The 20,669-nt window shown below is 37.4% G+C and overlaps 1 protein-coding gene across 1 annotated transcript in view; it reads right to left on the reverse strand.

Annotated features, from left to right (window-relative positions):
- The window catches only part of CFAP47 (cilia and flagella associated protein 47), a 546,463-nt gene extending 526,047 nt beyond the window's left edge, over positions 1–20,416 (reverse strand). The window contains 9 exon segments of the mRNA XM_089904937.1: positions 1,559–1,611; positions 1,613–1,681; positions 3,710–3,870; positions 4,213–4,441; positions 6,608–6,746; positions 12,236–12,351; positions 15,999–16,123; positions 16,125–16,151; positions 19,885–20,416. Coding sequence (XP_089761063.1) covers positions 1,559–1,611; positions 1,613–1,681; positions 3,710–3,870; positions 4,213–4,441; positions 6,608–6,746; positions 12,236–12,351; positions 15,999–16,123; positions 16,125–16,151; positions 19,885–20,079 — 1,114 coding nt within the window. The 5' untranslated portion in view covers positions 20,080–20,416.
- Between the last annotated feature and the right edge of the window lie 253 nt (positions 20,417–20,669).

Genomic DNA, 20,669 nt, shown 5'->3' on the forward strand with positions numbered 1-20,669 from the left:
GCTAAGAGTTGAATTTAATCAGATTAGAGGTTTTCCACTCATCCAAAATGGGAGTTGAGCCAAGAGATTTACATATACTTGGGAAAAGGTGATTAAAATAATGGATGATGGAATATAAGCTGAGCAATAACATAAATATGAAGTTTAGGAGATACTAGAAAGAAGCTAGTACCTATGAATTGTGAGCTCTAATTGAGTGAAAGAACTGTTTTGCAGAGAAAGCAATGTAACTAGAATCCCATAAACAGAGTTTATATTTCTTCACTCTTGGTCTTACTAGCCAATCCTAGACTCTAAGGAAAACCTAGCATCTGTATCTCTAGCCATTGAAAACTAGATTAACTTGCAAGCCTAGAATAAATGTTCTGTCTATGATCAGCAGACAGAGCTCCATATCACGAACCACGGCATAAACAGTAACAGAGCAATCAATTTCTGCCCTAGGAACACAGTTCAACTCTGCTCAATTACATCACTTGTACCAACATGTAAACCTTCTAGACTCTTGACTTACCATGGCTCATCTTTCTGGATTTCATCTGTCTTCTGCCTATATTTTTCTCTTTGATCTTTCTTGCTAAACTGAAGACCAGTTCCATTTTCCTCACTGCAACGCATCCAACGTTACCCAAAAATGTAAAAAGTGCCTTGCATCTTTACGTGTGGCCTGCAAAGCACACGCACTTATCAATATCCTATAGCAGGATATTACGCTCTATTTACTAGAGCTCTAGTAAATAGGGTGACTAGTAAATAAAGTGACTGTCTCTTTATATAGCTTCTAAGAGAGCAAAAGGTTTGGTAAAGATGAAATAGGTCATTTGTTCCCATATTAATCTCTAAGAGATAACCTAGGCTTACAAAGAAAAGAAAGCAGGGTTTTTTTTGTGTGTTTTCTTTTTTTATTCCCTTAACTCTACATCATCATGTTTATCTAATGTTATTTTAAAATAATAAAGTTGGGACTTCCCTGGTTAAGTGGTTAAGAATCTGCCTGCCAATGCAGGGGACACGGGTTCGAGCCCTGGTCCGGGAAGATCCCGTAAGTCGCAGAGCAACTAAGCCCATGCGTCACAACTACTGAGCCTGCACTCTAGAGCCTGCAAGCCACAACTATTGAGCCCATGTGCCACAGCTACTGAAGCCCGTGCACCTAGAGCCCATGCTCCGCAACAAGAGAAGCCACCGCAATGAGAAGCCCGTGCACAGCAACGAAGAGTAGCCCCCGCTCGCTGCAACTAGAGGAAGCCCGTGTGCAGCAACCAAGACCCAATGCAGCCAAAACTAACTAAATAAATAAATAATTTTAAAAAATAATAATAAAATAAAATAATAAAGTCATCTAAATTCTAACTTGGAAAATTATCATGTAAATGATGCTGAGGCTGACTTTTCTCAACGTGCCACAGAAGACATGTTAAGGTCTCTCGAATGTTTGCATTTTTATTCTAGTCCAGAATTATATATTTTTATTAAACTGCCTCTACAAATATTGCTGTCCAAACTTTTAAACAATAAACAGCTATACATTTGATGATAATGTTCATTTCGTATTTACTTTTGATGGTTTTATTGTTATCATCTCTCAAAAATCCATCTTTACTTCCTACACTCAAATCTCAAAAAGAGAGCATAGTCTTGCCTGTGTGAAGGATCATCCTTTTGACCATTAATGATTAGCCTGTAAAAAATCACAGTCAGTTATTTCTAAAGCAAAGATGATAACTTTATTATCTCTCAAAAGGGAATTTCAACCCAATACTTAAATCTATGCAAACAGACGAAATTCAGGAATAAAAAGGTGACTGTGATCCATTTTCCAAAATTACTGCACAAGACATTGAGACTTGCCAAGAAGAAGATGATACTCATATTATGTGAAGATCCAAAAAATGACTTCATGATGATATTTGTAAGATAAGAGGAATTTAAATATACTAAGTTGTCAAGGTCTTGCCTGCAACGCCACTTTCTATGTAAAGGATTTTCCTTCCAGGCAAACTTCATTGCTAGCTAAGGTCTCTGTTCAATTCTCTACAATAGTCCTTCTTACACCAGGGTGAAACTGCAAACCTCTCGTACGTACCTGTCTCCTCCCATGGACTAGGCACATATTGCTAGCCACATTCTTGCTAGAGGAGAACAAGTAATTTGGAGAATAAGATTTGGTAACAGCCTAATCTTGGCAGAGGAGAAAAGCAAAGGAAAGATGAGAAGAAGGGAAGTAGGACCAAAGACAGAGATGGGTTACATCACAGGCTTGTGCACTAGCAATCTTTACTTGCCTTACCTAGAGCTCAGCTTTTTAGCAGCGGATACTCAAACATACACACAAAAGGCTGATGTGAAATATTACACAGGTAACAAAATAGCATAGTGAGAACATCTTTAACTAAGACTACAAATCATATTTATTCCTATGTGTTCATGCTAGACTCTCAAATAAAATGAACATGTTGCCATGAAAAGAATATTTAGAATTTCAAAGATTGTGTATTAAACAGACTCTTACAGATTCACCAAAGAAGTTTCCTGCATGAAGAGATGTTTAATAAGGCAATTATAGGTTGTACAAATAGAACAATTACTTGATTTACTACCCTCCTTAAATTAAACCACAACTCAGTCTTCATCGGACAGTTGGTATCACCAAGTGACCCTGTTGCCACAGAGAGAAGTACATTAAACATTGCCTTCTTACAAACAAGGGTAAGCATACTGACAATTGGATCGGTTATTGTCACACACTGCAACCTCTCAAGTGTAGCTGAAATTGCTACTATATATTTAAAACAGCATTGCCAAATATATTTTCAAACTAAATAATCAAACCAAGTACAGGGAAAAATATACATTGGCAAAAGTCCTAAACGTCTGTATGAGTTTCAGCAAGCAAGTGTGGTTGATCCCAGCAGCTGCTATAGGCTTAATATTCCTGATACTCAGTAAGCATTTGGCCCTGGCAGGAGCAACTGCATCCTCTTTGGAGGCATCTAGAACATACTGCATGCCCCTGGCCATCACCTGACTATTTCTGCAGGGACAACAAGGTCTTGGTTGAACAGATTGGTTTGCAGCCAAAATCCAAAGCAACCCAAAACTTCCATCACCTCATTTCCACAAGGTCTGGAGAGATTTTTAATTTAAAATGAAGTATTTAGAAACATTTTTAAATATTGGAAATAATATTAACCAGGTTAGAAATATTTAGAACCATAATAAGAAAAACCCAATTTGTGCCTTCTGCCAAGTTTTTTTTTTATTATTATTAAATTTATTTATTTTATTTATCTATTTTTGGCTGTGTTGGGTCTTCGTTGCTGTACACGGGCTTTCTCTGGTTGCGGCGAGCAGGTGCTACTCTTCATTGTGGTGTGTGGGCTTCGCATTGCGGTGGCCTCTCCTGTTGCACAGTACAGGCTCTAGGCACGCGGGCTTCAGCAGTTGTGGCACACGGGCTCAGTAGTTGTGGCTCACAGGCTCTAGAGCACAGGCTCAGCAGCTGTGGCGGCCTCGCTGCTCCGTGGCATGTGGGATCTTCCCGGACCAGGGCTCTAACCCGTGTCCCCTGTATTGGCGGGCAGATTCTCAACCACTGCACCACCAGGGAAGCCCACCAAGTTTTACTATTAAAATCAATCTGATGAATGTATGGTTAATATACTTTCCATTAATAAGTAACATCATGTTGGAATTAATTTTTGCTTACTTTGGGCTGAAACAAAATGTAATTAAAATCTTTTGATAAGGCTGTAACCTCCCTTCATTAGGAACATAGGAGATAAATGTGGTAATATCTATGTTCTTTATTTTCCTTAAGTAGGTTAGATTATTTAAAGCAACATCTGTTCTTTGTTGAATATTTGTACCCTGTAATATAAAATCAGAAATAAAAGAATATTCAGGCAAAACACAAAATAAAATATTTTAAGATGAGGTCATAAAATAATTATTGAAATTCCAGAGTCTAGATATAGAGAATATGTATGTTCATACATAAATTTGATCAAGGCACCTCATAAAATTAAAAGAACTATTGAAAAATGGATAAGAACAGATATAGATTACTCTCAATGTCAGCTGAATTTACTGAACTTTTTTAGGTCACCCTTGGAGACACATGAAATGAAATCATATCTATCTTCATGTTAAAACATATTTAGAAAACTTAAACAGCTTGTTGGTTATTAGTAAGTTGCACTACTTACTTACCAATTCTTCTCCAACAGAATCATCTTGCATTATGGCTACCCAATTTATAGGTTCTGGGCTATTATTGTATAGAAGTGCATGTTCAATCTTTGACATTCCAAAGAAAACAGGACCAAAGCTTATGCTTTCCAACTTTTTATCATTACTCATGTTTAACAATTCAATAATCTGCTCAACAACATGAGCTTTGATATTCAAGAATATGTCTGGACGATCTCGCAAACTCACTCTACAAGATAATGAATTATACATACATATTTTAATTAGAATTCTACATATTTTATTTTTCTCCTAAATGTTTATATAAACAGAAATTTTATAAAATCACATAATAATTAAAATACAAAGGACTAAGAGCAGTTCCTTTCACGTATGTGCCAGAGACTGTCGTGTCCTTCTGTCTGTCTGAATCTGCAAAGTAGAATAGCATATGTGCAACCTAATTCATTGTCTCCAGGAAGCAACAAAGATGGAAAACAACTGCATGAATTGACCCCAAAAATCACTTACTGATATTTCCATATCACCAATGATTTACATGGTCACCTCTAGTTCTAGAATTCTGAGATTCTTTTCTAACTCATCCCATCCCCCCAAGTCCAACAGCCAACTTCATCCCCATCCTAATAACCCAATTCCCTACAAAGTAAAGTATCTCAGCAAAACTCCACTTCTTTGCTGAAATGAATATCCTCCCTCATAAAACTTCACTTTCCAGACTAATTTGAATTCACTGTTGCAACTTCTCTCCATCCCGCATTTATCCCTCTCTGGCATAAATGCAATCCTTTTGAATCTCTCCCTGTCAGATACCACAGATCACTGACCAATTCACAGCCATCACCAAAGTCATTAACTTTGTATCTCTGTGTATCTCTGTCACATTGGGCACGGTTGATACCATCTCTTTCCACATCTCCCCTCCCTTAGCTTTCTTGACACCATACTTTCATGGCTTTCCTTCTAACTTATTTAGACTCTGCCTTCTCATTCTTCTAAGACTTGGATATTTTGTAAACTCCATGAATAATGCTGTTTCTCTCCTACTTTTTTTATACTCTACCCTCCTTCAACATTTCATGCTTCATCTACAACTTATGAACTGACAACTCTCAAACCAATATACCTAGACCAAATTTTTTTCTGGGAGTCAAGATAAGTAAATATAATAGGCTCCACAGGATTCTGCAAAGCAAATCAATTCCAGCATTCCAAAACAGAACTCAAGATCTTCTCTCACAGACCTGAACCTCCTCTTACCTTCCCTTTCTATAACCAGTCACTAAATATAGTCAAATCTACCTCCATAACATTATCTCCAATCTGCACACTTCTCTCCCTCCATACTCCCAATTTGTACCTTAAATGAGGCCTTCGTTATTTCTCTTCTGCTTTACTATTAGAATTTCTAGTCAGGCTATCCACTCCACATCTGTACTCCTCGATTTTGTACACTGCTATCAACATGACCTTTCTAAAATGCAAACTAATCAAGACACTCCCATCTTAAAACCTTCCTGAGATTCCACAGCCTTTACAATAGAACCCAAGCTCCTATCAGGGCTCACAACTGTTTCTCAAACATTTTTTTAATTGTGACCTTCAGTTAGAAATGCATTTTACATTACAATGCAGGACAAACACACACACACACACACACACACACACACACACACGAAACAAATTTTACAAAACGCCACTTGCCCTTACCATGTGAGATGCATTCTGATGTTTTCTATTTCATTGTTTTAATACTGGTGGTAACCCATTATAGTGATTGCACATTCTGCTAATGAACTGAGACATATAGCATTAAAAAATGCTGTCTTATGAGGTCCTTAACTGGACCCTGCACCATTCTGTTTTTCTGGTCTCATCTCTCAACACTCCTCACCTCCATCTCTTTGCCTCAGATCTCTTGATGTGTAACACTGTCTATTAACCTGTAGGAATTCAAGTCTTCTACTTGCACTGCCTGAAATCACTCATTTAACCCACTCTCATCACCAATACCCACTTCCCCTGCACACAGACACACATACATACACACACACACTCAGCCCAAATCACACCACTGCTCTTTGCCTGGCTAATTTCTACTCAACCACAGGTGTTTGGTTCAACTATCACCTCCTTAGTGGAGCTCTTTCTTGATCCACTCCCTCACTCCAACAAAATCCAAACTAGGAGCTCCTGTTAGGTGTACCCATATGCCATTCTCTGGTTCTTCCCATTTTTCAGTCCCTAGTGCTTGGCAAATAGTAGATACTCAATAAATGAATGCTGACTGAAAGAAGAAGCTAACGTACATTCAAATACAACAGGCATATACGAAAAGTGAAATAGGAAAGTATTAAGCACTACACTAGAATTAAGAACCATAGTATATACTCACTTTGGCACTTCATTTACAATTATGGGCCAGTCTGCACAGAAATCCACTTTAATAACCATTGATGACTTAGGCTGCACAATACCACTGGTTGGAAAAGTGACAATGGGTAACTGGCCCTGGTATTCTGTTTTAAACATACCTAAGGAGAACAAGAGCAGATGGTTTACATTTGGATCCTTATAATGTTAACGTTCACACTCTTAGTAGAGGACAGAGACACATTACAGAGTTTATGGTCTATTGTGGACCAAGAATCACAGCTTTGATTGTCAGTCCTGTCTCTAGGGTCATCCAATAAATGTGAGCCTCGTGTTAGGACTCAACCCTCATCAATAGCTAAAATTTTCTGTCTGCTTACTGTGTTCAGACACTTATGCTAAGAGCTGTGCATATGTTATTCTATTTAGTCCTCATAATGAAATCTATAATACAGGCTCAATCATTACCTCTATTTTATAAATAAGGAAACAGACACTTAGAAAGGTTGTGTAACTTGTCCAAAAATACACAACTGTTATGATAGATTAGATCATCAACTCCAATTCTTTAACCTTCTCTGCATCCTCACTGTTACCCTCCTGTGGACTAAGTATGTTTTCCTACCCCTTGACGGGGCCTGATCATGTGATTTACTTTGGCAAATAGCATGGGACTAGAAGTGACAACATGTCAGCTTCATCTCCAGATGTTCTCTTGCTCTTCTACCATGGAAAGTGTTTCTTTTAAGAAACTGCTGTCCCGTTGGCCTGTGCCTCAGCATTGGCAAATGTGAAGCAGAGCCACCCAGCTGACTCAGAGACCTGCAGTGAGTAACAGATCAGCCCCAGCTGCCTCAGCTTGAAGCAGAGTCATGCAGCTTAGATTAGTCAAATTCCAGCTATTCTGCATAAAAATGAGAAACTAAAAAAATAATTATTTTTTTAAGATATAGAATTATGGAGTGGTTTGTTACATAGCAATAGTTGACTACTACAGCTAGTAACTAACTAATAGAGCTGGGATTTTCACTTGGATGTTTCTGACCACAGGGCTCACTACCACTACTCTATAAACGAATTAATGCAGTTCACATAGGGAAAGGGTGAAAGAAATGGGTTTCTAGACTCAAATAGCATATGAGGAGGCCACAAAAATTTCTTGTTCTGAAAGCAGAAATGGTCCATAATTTATGGTAATGTTTGGTGCCTATCTTAGAGCATGCAGGTGAGATCAGATACTACCTCTTTTTCATCGTTGTGGTCCTGGCACCCCACATGGTGCCTAGCACCAAGCAGTGTTCAAAATGTCCAATAAATGGGAGGTAACCAGTCATGAGTTTCTTTGATATCATTATACAATATTAACACAAATGAGCATGCTGCCAACATAAACAACTTTGAAAATTCCTAATTTACCAGTTTTAAATCACATTTGATGACATTTTCCAAAATTATTCAGTTAACTTAGGAGAATGTAATATTAGCATAATAAAAGTACTGAAAATATAAAAGATAATAAAACTTTAGGTTCAGAGATGACCAGATGAAAAAGGCAAACAGTAACAAAATTTGTTAATCCAATCATTTTTAGAGACTTGCTAATGACATAATATTTAAGGCTTATTTTTTTCTGTCATAATATAAAACAAAACTCTGTAAAATTATATCCATTATGAATAAATATTATTGACTCAATTCTCCAGGAAAAGAAAACTATATGAGTTAAGTCTGAGTCAGTGAAATAGTTTCTATACTGTAACCACTTTTCTGTAGTTTGACAAAAGAGCTTTCTGTAGTTTGACAAAAGAGTTTTAAGTGAATGGTTCAAAAGCTTATTCAGGAACAACCCCTAACAAAAGAACATTGTTCAATCTTTTAAATATATTAAAACAGCGAGCTCACAAACATTACTGTGTCTTATGTAACTTTAATATCATTAGTAATAATGAAATATTTGACTGGTTTTTTAATTGCTCACAACAGGAGCAAGAACATCATCCTAGGAGAAGGGTGTCATTGAAGAATTTTTTGTCATCAAATTTTCATTTCTTTTTAGATGTGAAACTGGCTGATGTGTGGAGAATGAACTAGAAGGAGATAAGAGGTGACTCCAGACAAATAATTTAGGTTGATGTAATTTTAAGGGAAGAGAAGATTATGGACTGTTGTAAAAAAGTGACAGTGGGACAGAGAAAAGTAGGATTACTCACACTATAAGGAAGTGAACAGACAGGATTTAATAGTTGACTGAGTAAGGCGGTAGAGGGTGAAAAGGAGGGAGGTGTCAAGGATTTGCCAAATTTCTGACTTGGCCATATACATGGTGGTGACATTCAATGAAAAACAGAAAAGGAGAAGTTTGGGGGAGACATTGAGGAGTTTAGTTTTAGACGTGTTAACTCTGAAAATCCTGAAGGAAATGCAAAGTCTTGTACAGACTTCAGTGAAGTAACAGGAATGGAAGTGATTGCCTAGGGAAAGCAGGGTGACTGAGGAAACATGAGGGTCTATGACAAATCCTAAGGAACACTCACTTCTAATGTACTGAAAAAAGGGACAGCAGTCCACAAAAGAGAATTAAGGAGGAGGGAGAAGAAGAATAATTCTAACATCAATAATGAATATTTACTGAACACTTAATATATGTCAGAGAGTGTGCTAAGCATTTTATTAATCATTACCACAATTATAGGAGGAAGGCGCTATGTTTATCTTTAATGTATAAGGGAGGCAATGAATGTTCGGGAAGTGTAAATTCCTTGTCTGGGGCCTCCCAGCCAGTTAATATTGTAACCAAGATTTGGGACCTGGAACACCTCGCTCCAGGTCAAATCAGTTAAATGAAGGCTTACTGAATGCCTGGTATATGCCTAACATTGTGTTATGCATGAAAAGTGTGTTGAGATTTCATGACATCAGTTTCCATGAAAACAAAACAAAAAAAATGCGTTGACAATAAGTAGTGGGTGCTTCTCTGGGTAGTTAGAGAGGATTCTGAGGACCACTCCTGGGTCTGGTCCAATTTAGCAAATGTTCTGGTTTACAGATGATGCCAGGCTTTTCTAGACAGTGATGTAGAGAGATGATGCTGATGATCAGGGGAAGGAGGACAGCAGACATTAAGAGCAAGAGAAAGGTCATATATTTGGGGCAAAATAACCCCCCAAAACCTAAAGGAGTCCTAAGGTAGCTGTTCAAACCCAGAAATGGTGTGTAAAGATCACACTAGAGACTTTAAAGACTATTCTACATCATAACACAGTAGTATAAAAAGTACCCAAAGATTCAAGAGGGGAAGAGGGAAATGTGTGCAATTCAAGGCATGCTAAAATAATGTTTTTTCAATCTTCAATGATAAAAACCGAGAAACAATAAAGACATAAAAGAGAACATGGAGTTCCCCAGCTCACAAAACACTAATATTAGAAACATCTTAAAGATTAAACCATGTCTTTTCAAGATGAAAAGACAAGCACTACTTTGTAAATTTAGGGAACATTCTTATAAGGGGCAAGACAACAAAATGTATTCAACAACTTTCAGCTAAATCTAGGGATGGTTACTCCATAATAGACTATTAAAATAAAACATCATGAAGTTGTTACATAAACTCTGGCTTCTATAAAACTGAAGATAATAACCTCAGTGACACTACCAGAGAGAGAAAACAAAGCTACACAAATCATGAATCTGCTGAATGTGGCTTTTTAATGTCCTCTTAAGTACACATATACGTTTGTAAACACTTGATCTTTGACTCTAAAACTATAAAATATTTGTCACATAAAATCCTTTTTGAAAATTTTATTAAAATCATCTTTGGTTGCTGAATCTATTTTCTGCCTAAGTGTTTTTCTTCATGAAAATGCATTATAATTCTCATGAATATTTATATATTGTGCTTGTGGGTAATGAGGACTTTATGACACTTTACGGGCACTTGCTACTGTGAATATAAAACATACTATCAATTTTGGTAAGGGTGGAAAAAATAATATCATTCAACTCCAAAAATGAGGGACAAAGTCGGCACTAAGAAAATGTGTTTCATTGATAACAATTTGTTTCAGTTAGTAAGGTAAGAGTAATTAACATTTCATAATACTCAATTATAATTTACCAATATAGTATTAACTACAAATGCTATGCACACACAAAATATTAATACAATACTAAAAGTCAATGTGGATTACTTTTCCTAAAATGTAGGGACTCAGGTCCACACATATACTTTTATTAAGTAAAATAATATTAAATATTCAATTAAAATTATGTATTTTTTACTTATAGAGAGTTTTTATAAGTAATAAAACTGTAAAATTTGGTGAGATTTTAGAATAAAGAGAGGATATGATCAAAACTTTAAAGGTTTTGGAATGGACAACAGTTAAGAGAGATTTTGGAAAGTAAAAGAATACAAATAAAATTCTCTCCATTACATATCACTGCTCTATAACCAGACAATCTAAAGGACCATACAGCCCATAGTCAATCACCATAAAAGAGTTCATCCTTAACACTGGAGTCAGCCCACAAATGAGCCTAATATTCCACAGTCTGACAGGCATCAGAAATTCAGCCATTTAAAAACCAAAGCATGGAAAGTGATATGAATAACATTCAGTGAGGAACAACTATCAGTTTTATTTGTTCATATCCCAGAAGAAATCAGTAAAGTGACAGATTGTCTTTGTCTTAATAATTCCCACTGCTCATTCAAGCAACCCCAAAGAATGTCCTCACTTACTGTAAAACGGGTTTGGATTTAAGACCTGTTTTATGTATCCAACAAGCAGTCTCAGAGAGAAATGCCCTCCCTGTCTGGAGCTAGTCCTCTTCTCAGCTTGGGGAAAATGTGAGTCTTAGCATCCCAGATGCTGACCATCCAATCAAGTGAATGAAAGGATAAGTGATTTTATGCCTACAGTATATCATCAATGAAGAGTGTGCATACACACATGCATGTGCGCACACACACATAGACACAGGCACACTTATGCCTTTATGGAAACTCTTAGGTCACAGTAAGAATGTCTAGAAATAATCCAGTATGGAGAAGAGAGAAGCACTTTTCCTTTCAACAAAATGTTAGTAAGAGCCTTCTAGGGATCATCATGTGAATTCAAAGTTGAATATGATCGAGAAAAAGAACAAATATTTACTGAGTGCTTGTGATAAGTCAAGCACCATATTACAACCTTAAGTACATACATAATTAACACAGTATATTTTATCAGCCAGTTTATAAATGAGGAATCTGAAGTTCAATGTCCTTAAAGATACTTGCCCCAGATCACACAGCTAGTAAGGCACTGTGTCCTGATTCTATCTCTGGAAAGCTCTAAGGACTATGTCACTTCCATGACACCACCTTGCCTCCTATCCTCAGGGAGATCATCAGTCATCTGAGAGTCAGGTTGTATTAATAAGAATCATAAGGATGTAGATTCATCTTTCCTGATATTACCTATCAGTCTTTTACAGTCATCCTACTTAAGGACCTTCAGTTTTGAGCCTTTTCAAATAACATAATTCTTCTGGAGGGGTAGGGTGAATCAGAGAATCCATTAACTGCAGAAGGTATATATTTCAAACAGTACCAATTTTCTTCCAAAAGTGTAAGTTAATTTATATGACAGAAAGTATTTACCTGGTACTCTGCCATGGTTAATGATATTAATCTCTTTACAATATACTTTACTATTGGCAACCAATGTCCCAAAATTAACTTCTGACTCAATTTCCAGTTGACAGGATAGAATCAACCTAGAAGAGGAGAAAAGAGGACGATATGATGAATTTTTTTTTCTTTTTTTTTTTTACAGTATGCGGGCCTCTCACTGTTGTGGCCTCTCCCATTGTGGAGCACAGGCTCCGGACGCGCAGGCTCAGCGGCCATGGCTCACGGGCCCAGCCGCTCCGCGGCATGTGGGATCTTCCCGGACCGGGGCACGAACCCGTGTCCCCTGCATCGGCAGGCGGACTCTCAACCACTGCCCCACCAGGGAAGCCCCATATGATGAATTTTAACAACTATAACCTCATGGTTAAATCCACAGGGGGATATATATAGATATTTTTATCTTAACTCCTAAAAAGATATTTCAGTTTCCTTATAGGTCTGCTGGTGGCACATCTGTCAGTAAAACAAACTGTAAAATAAAGACACGAAAAAAAGATAATGAGACACATTTTAAATAAAGAAATCAGACTTTATGCATAAGTACATGGTATGCCTTCCCAAGTACTCACCTTGAGAGGTTACCCACACATCTCAATATTTTTGTAGCTCAAAATGTATTTGGAACTCTGTTTTGGAATCTCCTACTAAGCCTATAATACATTCTTTTGCCCCCCCCGACCCCCAAAGGGTGCAAGTTATCTGAACAAAGTAAACTAGTTTGGATGGTCCAAATCTGATGAAATAAAAGGAGCTATGATACTATAAAATATCACTTGGGGACTAAAACAAGGCCTAAGAACAAAAGGATATAATTGATTTTCCATGTGTGTCGCCAATTTAAAGGACTCACTGTAGCGTATCTGTAGCATATGTTTTCATAAGCATTTAAAAAATCCATTCTAATCCTAAATACACATCTCATAATGATATATATATACATATATATCTGGATAATAATTTATAGTTTATAAAGCACCATTAAGTATATTATTCTGTTTGATATTAACAAATTTCCTGAAAGGTAGGTAAATATTACGGCTCCTAGGTTACAGATGAAAAGCCAAAGACTTAAAAAGCTTAAATGATTTATCTAAGGAATTATCTGGATATAACGCTGGGGAACTTAAACTTGAATCCATTTTGTTAGACTTCAAGTACATTACCTTGGAAACCTAACAACGATAACAACAGCATCAGTAATAAATATAGTAATAACTAATCTTTATTGAGCCCTAAGGTTATGTGCCAGACACATGAATTAAGTAATTTACTCCACTTAGGATACAACCTCCAAAGCATAAATGCATACATACATACAATCATATATACATACAAACACACTAAAATTCATAAATAAAAATACCTGAACAAAACATTTACAAATACTGCCTATACATTGGTGGTCTGGGCCTTCTTTCTGGGATCTGTGTTTATATGTGTTTGTGTATTACTGGATAGGTACAGACATTCCAGAGATCAGCCAGGAATGTCCTACTTATGCTGCATAGTCTAAGAAATACCCATGTTCTTCTCATAGAGATTGTAATTTTGTGACAGGAAAAGATCAATGACCTTGTACATCTCCTTACAATATATTTATATGTGTATACATAATTGCATTAATAGTTTACAGGATCTAAAAGAGGAACCAGTCACACAAACAATATAAGATGTGAAGCTGAACGTTTTTTCACACTTTTTCTCTAGCTAGATGTGGAAAAGTACCTTAAGAAGAATTTCTTAAGAATCTTCACACATACACACACATATACATGTACATACGTGCATACACATATATATGGTTTAACCTTAGCAGTAAGGGTGTGGTAAAATGGCAATATATAACAGTTTCTCTGGCTTTCCTACTGGTTTCTCTTCTCCTCGTATAAAAAACATTTTCTGGCCCCATATGCACCACAACACGTCAGGACAGTTGACCTCTAAGGACAATAAAGTATCTAGCCACCTATCAGAAGTGCCTCTTGACTCCAAATGCCTTCTGCAAGATGAGTTACCAGTTGAACCCTGACTAAGGATCAGAGTTGAAGGAAATTCTGGAGAGGGGAATGACCAACACACTCATGCCAAGTACCAGTGGTCTCCAAACTCGGGGATGCTCTGATAGCTAAATAAATACCTTCCAATGACGCAAAGGAGTAGCTTATTCCTTTCCTAACATGTGTCAGCTGTTTGATTCCTATGCAGAATGTGATGTTGTGAGAAAGCAGAACTTCTCAACAACACTGAGAACCCAAATAATTGCACATCTAAATTTAGTTTATGAAAATAAAAAAATGCAAGGGAAATTATAAAAAGACTTATATCTAATACCAATATTAATATTAAATATTAATATTCTAATATTAATTCTGCTGGTGCCAGATAAACAGAGACAAAAGAATAACACCTATGGAATCATATTTTGCTGGGGAAAAGAAGGATCATGCATGTATGTATGTGAAAAAAAACACAAAAATTTTAACAGCAGCTCTAACGGGTAATTTTATAATGAACAGAACTATACTTATTTCAATATAAAATGAAAAGCACAATGTCCTGGTCAAATAAATTATTAGTATTAAAAAAATTATTTGTATTAAAGTTAATCTGCAAACCAGTTACTTAGTTCTGTATTCATTATATCAGTCCATATTTTTCAGCCAATCTCAAAAAAACACCATTTTGAGTTTTTGAAGCCAAACATCTGCATTATTTAAAATTCTGTGAAGTAAATATGACAATAATTTAAAATTAAATTAAAATGTGAATATGGGTTCACAATAATTAATTTAGGAATGCATCCATCATAAAAACAGAAAGTAGAAGGGTAGTTACCAGAGGCTGGAGGGTAGAAGAATTGGAGAGATACTGTTTAAGGGTACAAGCTGGGAACTAGTAGATAAGTAAGTCCCAGAGAGCTAACATACAGCATAGTGATCATAGGCAACAAAAATGTATTATAAACTTCAAAGTTGCTAACAGACTAGATCTTAATTGTTCCCACCACAGGAAAGAAATGATGACTATGTAATGTGATACTGGTGTTAGCCAACCCTATGGTAGTAATATATTGCAATATATAAATGTATCACATCAACATGTACACCTTCAACTTACACAATGTTATATGTCAATTGTATTTCAATTAAAAAAAAAATAACATAGGATGAGAAGGAACAATCATTGAAGAGGTGTAGTAGCAAGGAAATCAAGAGAATAAAGTGACCCACAAAGGCAGTAATGGTTAATTGTGTCTAATGCTTCTGAGAAATGGAGTAAGATAAAGGCAAAGGAGGTACCAACAGACTGGCAATATGCAAGAGCTACTTCACTGGAAAGCTGGGGAAAACAGCCCCTCTGGAGTTTGCTGGAGTGAGAATGGAAAGTAAGATTGTAGAGACAGCAAAAATAGCATTCTTTAATAAATCTTGCTATCAAAAGGTACAGAAAATATGGTGGAAATAAAATAGGGTGCGAGTTCAACGGGAAAAAAAGAAAACATGCAATTGTTGGACATTTTTTAATGATTTTAATAAAAAAATAATGGAAAACTAGTTTTCCATTTGTTTTGAACACTACAATTTGCTAAAAATTTGTTCTTTAAGTTCAGTTGTAAGGAAACTCTAGATAAAAAAAGCCCTATTAGTCATAGAAAATACAAAATATTACTATGACCCTTAATATTTGAAGAGTGCTCAAAATATTAGCATGAAATATGAAGAATACATACCCAATTAGAGGGATCTCTATTGTTTTATTTCCTATTGAAATAAGAAGTTGGTCAAAAGTGTCTTCATTCTTATCAGGATGATACTCCACCATAGCTGTCGTCTGAAGGCCAGAAGCAAGTGCTTTAATCCAGATTGGTCAAAATCAGTTTGAACTTCAGTGGTAGGGAAAAAAAATCAAATTATACATCTTAAGTCCTAATAAGAAAATAGTATGAGCAACTGTAGTTAGGAGTATACATTATTTCAAGAGATATATCAAGACATAGGCAATATTCCTGCCCTAAAGGCAAAGACTTAATGACCATATCTATACCTATCAGATTCTAGATGCTTCAGATATGCTTTTAATGGTACACAAACTGAAACTGAAAATGCAGTCAGTCAAGAAATATGTAAATGCTTGTGGGCTCCTTTAGAAGTATGAGGTACTAGAATACAGAAAAAAAGGGAAGAGCAATCTAATGAAAATGTTACTCAGTCTAAATACATACACAATATAAACATGCACACATACATACAATCATAAATACATACATCATTTTATATACTTTCTGCATAAGGACTTGGACTTCATAACTTGGAGGAAATATAAAAAGGAATAGACCAATGAGGAAAAAGAACTTTTGTTCTTGAAAAACATTTGCTAGACTCCAGGAAAAATCTGAAGGGGGAAAGAGAAGAACTGCTTTGTGTTGAGTACGTCTGGTAGGTAAAGCATTTGATGTCTATCAGCTCACTTAATACACTTCTACAGCCCTGTAAGGCTGATATTAAGGCTCCCAGTGTAGAGATGAGAAACTGGGACCTGTAGGTGCAATTAATACCTAAGGTCACTGTGTCAGTGAGAACTCAAAACACACATCTGTCTGACTCTAAAACTTAAGCTCTTTCCCCACAACTAGAAAGAATCTCCTGAGTATATAATCTCTTTAAAGAAGCAGACTATATACCCCTTGAAAATTAAATAATGTAAGCCAGGGACTAATCAAGTGTCATACGAGTGATGCAGACATAAGTATCATGAAAATCCATGAGAGAACATGATTACTGTGGGCTAAGAAGGAGTACACTCAACGCAGGCTTAGAGGATGGATGTAAAAGGTAGAGAAGAAGCAAGAAAGGTGCTCCCTATGGAGGCGGGAATATCTCAGGCACACGCAGAGAAAAGAATAAGCAAAATAATCTCTCAGCAGGCAGCTAATAAGCTAGCCTTGCTGGGCAAAGAGCTTCAGTGAGTAACAATGGAGGTCAAGTTGAAATTAATTATTCAGGGCTTTTAATGTCAGACTGAGTCTAAGCAGGGCTTTCCAGCAATGAGAGCTACAGAGAACTGGAGTGATGTGTTGATACCACTGGTCTGAAAGCATCATACTTCGAGCAAACAATGATTCTGACACCTCATAACTACCACAGCCCAACTCTCAACCCCCATCCATCACCAAACAGTAAGAAAACAAGGGATAGATTATTCCCCACATAGGTCTTTGGGTGCTGGAAGTCCACATAACAGGTTTGACCGTCTTCCTTTAAATAAGAAGGGCAACTAGTACTTCAGCAGCATGTGCCCAAACCACAAGTTTCTCAGCACTCTGAGTGGTCTGCAAAGGTGTGTAAGGCACCACCCCTTCTCTTAGGAGCTTATGAACTGACCATTGAGGTGAAAGTAACAGTTACCAGGAGCCATCTGGATTCAAGTCCAAGCTATAATGAATGTCTGTAAATGCAATTAGTATCCAGTAGGGGAGAAATAATTTGGAGATAATATAAGAGAAGACTTGTTTCAGAAAATGAGAACTCACTTTGACCCTAAAAGATGGGTGGGATTTGGAAGGCGGTGATTCTTGCAGGAGGAAGGAATGAAAACATGGGTCAAAAGAAAAGGAAGTCTGAGCCATGGGGGTAAGAGGACAATTACAAGTAAGACTGGCCTGACAGAACCAAAGGCCACACAAGTCAGCAAAACACTGAAGATAAAGACTGTGTCTTAATTTTCTAACAGCAACCCACAGTAGGTGGCATTAGCACTGCATATGGCACATAGTGGGTACTCAATACATAGGCAAGGCAGGATCTTGGAAAACGGGGTGGAAAACAAGCACTGCTGTGTGTTAAGAGAATCATTTCCTAAATAATTACAATAGTGATGATGACAATGCCCTTTACGTAGCACCCTGTTTTTATTTTTTCTTTCTTCCTCCAAGACAGTTAATATACTTTTTGCTAATCTATCCCTTCCCTAATTCCCTTTATGCCTGTGAAGGACCAGGAGTGCATATCATGATCTTACAACAGATATTGAACTCATGGCCTTGGCCTCTAACTAGTAAACCTGTCTGGCCATTCTCTTGCCAATGTCAAGACCTCTAAATAAAAACCACAGTAAAACTAATTATATTATTTTTCTTCTGACTTCATAAAAACCACCCATACAAGTGCCTCCTGGACATCCATAAACTAGTGTTTGCCCACATCTGGGATTTGCTTCCAGCCTGAGTTTTAAAAGAAAATATTTTCAGATATACATTCAATTATTCAATAAATATGTAGTGAGTTAATGAAATAATAAACTTTTCCCCGAATTTTACAGTGTTTGGAGTAATCAGGTACTTCTTGATTTAAAGAGTAGTTAATAGTCCCTGTGATGTACACTTTTATTACAAAATAAACACATCACTATTGTTAAAACATGTACACACAAAAGTCAATAAAGAATGATTCCATTTACATGAAACTCAAGAACTGACAAAATTAATCTGGTTCATTACAAATTAGTGTAGTGGTCACCTCCATGGGGTAATTACTCCACGTACTATAGGGAACCTTCTGGAGTGCTGGAAATATTCTATGATTTGATCCAAGTGGTGGCTACGTGGAGATATATGTATATAAAAATTCATCAAGGTTTGCTTTCAAGATTTGTGCACTTTAGTGTAGGTAAACAGTACATCAATTTTCTAAGTGTAAAAAGTAGAACATAAAAGTCCTTTTTCTCATTGCCCTCCTAATCACTACCATACATTTATCTATATGTATACAAACAAATATGTGTGATTTTAATTAAATCATAGATACCTTTCCATTTCTGCATATAGAAGTCCAGCTGCATTCAGTATCATTATCATTAGAACTATCCCACAAAAAATGCAGTTATTCATCACGTACATATCAAAAATTCGTTTCACCTGTCCTATATCAACTTTCCCTAAGAACAGATGATCACAGTAAACTAATAGCCATCCATTTACACAGATAATCTAAAATAACAGTGAGATAGAGATGAAGTTCTGTCAACTTTTAAATCAGAAGATAGGCATAGCCTCTCAGAACATTAATTTTGCTGATTATTACTACTAATTCCCTCATTAGTTTCTAAGTCTTATGAGGGCAGGACTCTCTCCATTTTACATCCCTAACACTTACTCCCTATTTTGTAGCAGGTTCTCAACAAATGTTTGTTAGAATACGAAATAATAAACCTTTCCACTATCCTACAGTATCTGGAGTAACAGGCACTTTATGATCCAAAGGGTAGTTAATAGAGAATCTGTTGCCATAATTCTACAGTATCATGAAGCATAGATTCTGGGCTGTTAAGAGGAGACAGACGTGAAATCCTCTTCCCTTCTTTCCAAACTCCCAATGAAGAAATTGGGAGGTTCCAGATCGACTTTTCTCCACCCTGTCTCCCAGCCCCAAGCAGAAAGGAAAAAACATCAAAACAAAACAAAAAGCCAGCACACTAAATCGCTGCTCCCCAGGAAGCTCAATCCTGCCCGCAGGAGCCGGGCGCCTACTCCCCAGGACAAAGCAGGTGCCCAGGTGGGTAGGCATTCTCGGATGGCGGCCCTCCTGAGGTCCTGCTCTCAACACCCCTGGGTGTGTTACCTGTGGCTTGACAGGCTCCTGAAACCGGATCTTCTGGCTGTATCGGCCGAGATTGTGCACGGTAATTGGGAGGAGGTAGACCCTCCCTGCCATCGCGTCCAGGAACTTCACTTCCGACGGGGTCACCCGCAGCTACATATCCTTCTTTGGGGTCTCCAAGTCCCAGGCCATGAGTGAGCTCCTCTCGGACTCCATAGCCGTGCTCTAGGTATCCCGCAAACCTTTGCAGATTTAACCGAGGATTAGCGTGGACCCCGTCGCTCGGCAACCGCCAGACGCTGATCGCTAGCCTCCAGCCCAGCCGGCTTTGGCGCCGCCCAAGCTGGCGAGTTGGCAACCTCAACCGAAGCTGCAGGCGTCTGGCGAAAGAACCCCAGGATCGCAGGTGTCATCAGAGGAACCAGAAAACTTGCTTTGGTCGCGGAAATCCCAGAGGAATCTCACTTTGCCATTGGCTGGCAGGATTTTAAGATGTCACTGGCGGGTTGGGCACTTTCCTAGACCTCTCTTAAGATTAACCTTAAAGAGCTGTGGAAGTAATGTGCCCATGGGGTCTATCAAAGCAGCAAGATATAACAGTAACGGAGGAATTCAATGGAAGCAGAGTCAGAGCCCCCTAGGTGTACGGCTCAGTTACCTTCAGGCTAGCGTTTCCAAAAATCTAATAGCAATCCTCTGGGTCTTTTGTTAAAATGCAGAGTCTGTTTTCAGTAGATCTGGGGCAGGGCCTAAGAATCTGAAATACAGTCCCAGGTGAATCCAGTGCTGCAGGTCCAGGGACCACA

Source organism: Delphinapterus leucas, chromosome X (assembly GCF_059928025.1).
Source record: "Delphinapterus leucas isolate spDelLeu-1000000601 "Yukka" chromosome X, BTC_Dleu_Yukka2, whole genome shotgun sequence".
Lineage (NCBI taxonomy): Eukaryota > Metazoa > Chordata > Mammalia > Artiodactyla > Monodontidae > Delphinapterus > Delphinapterus leucas.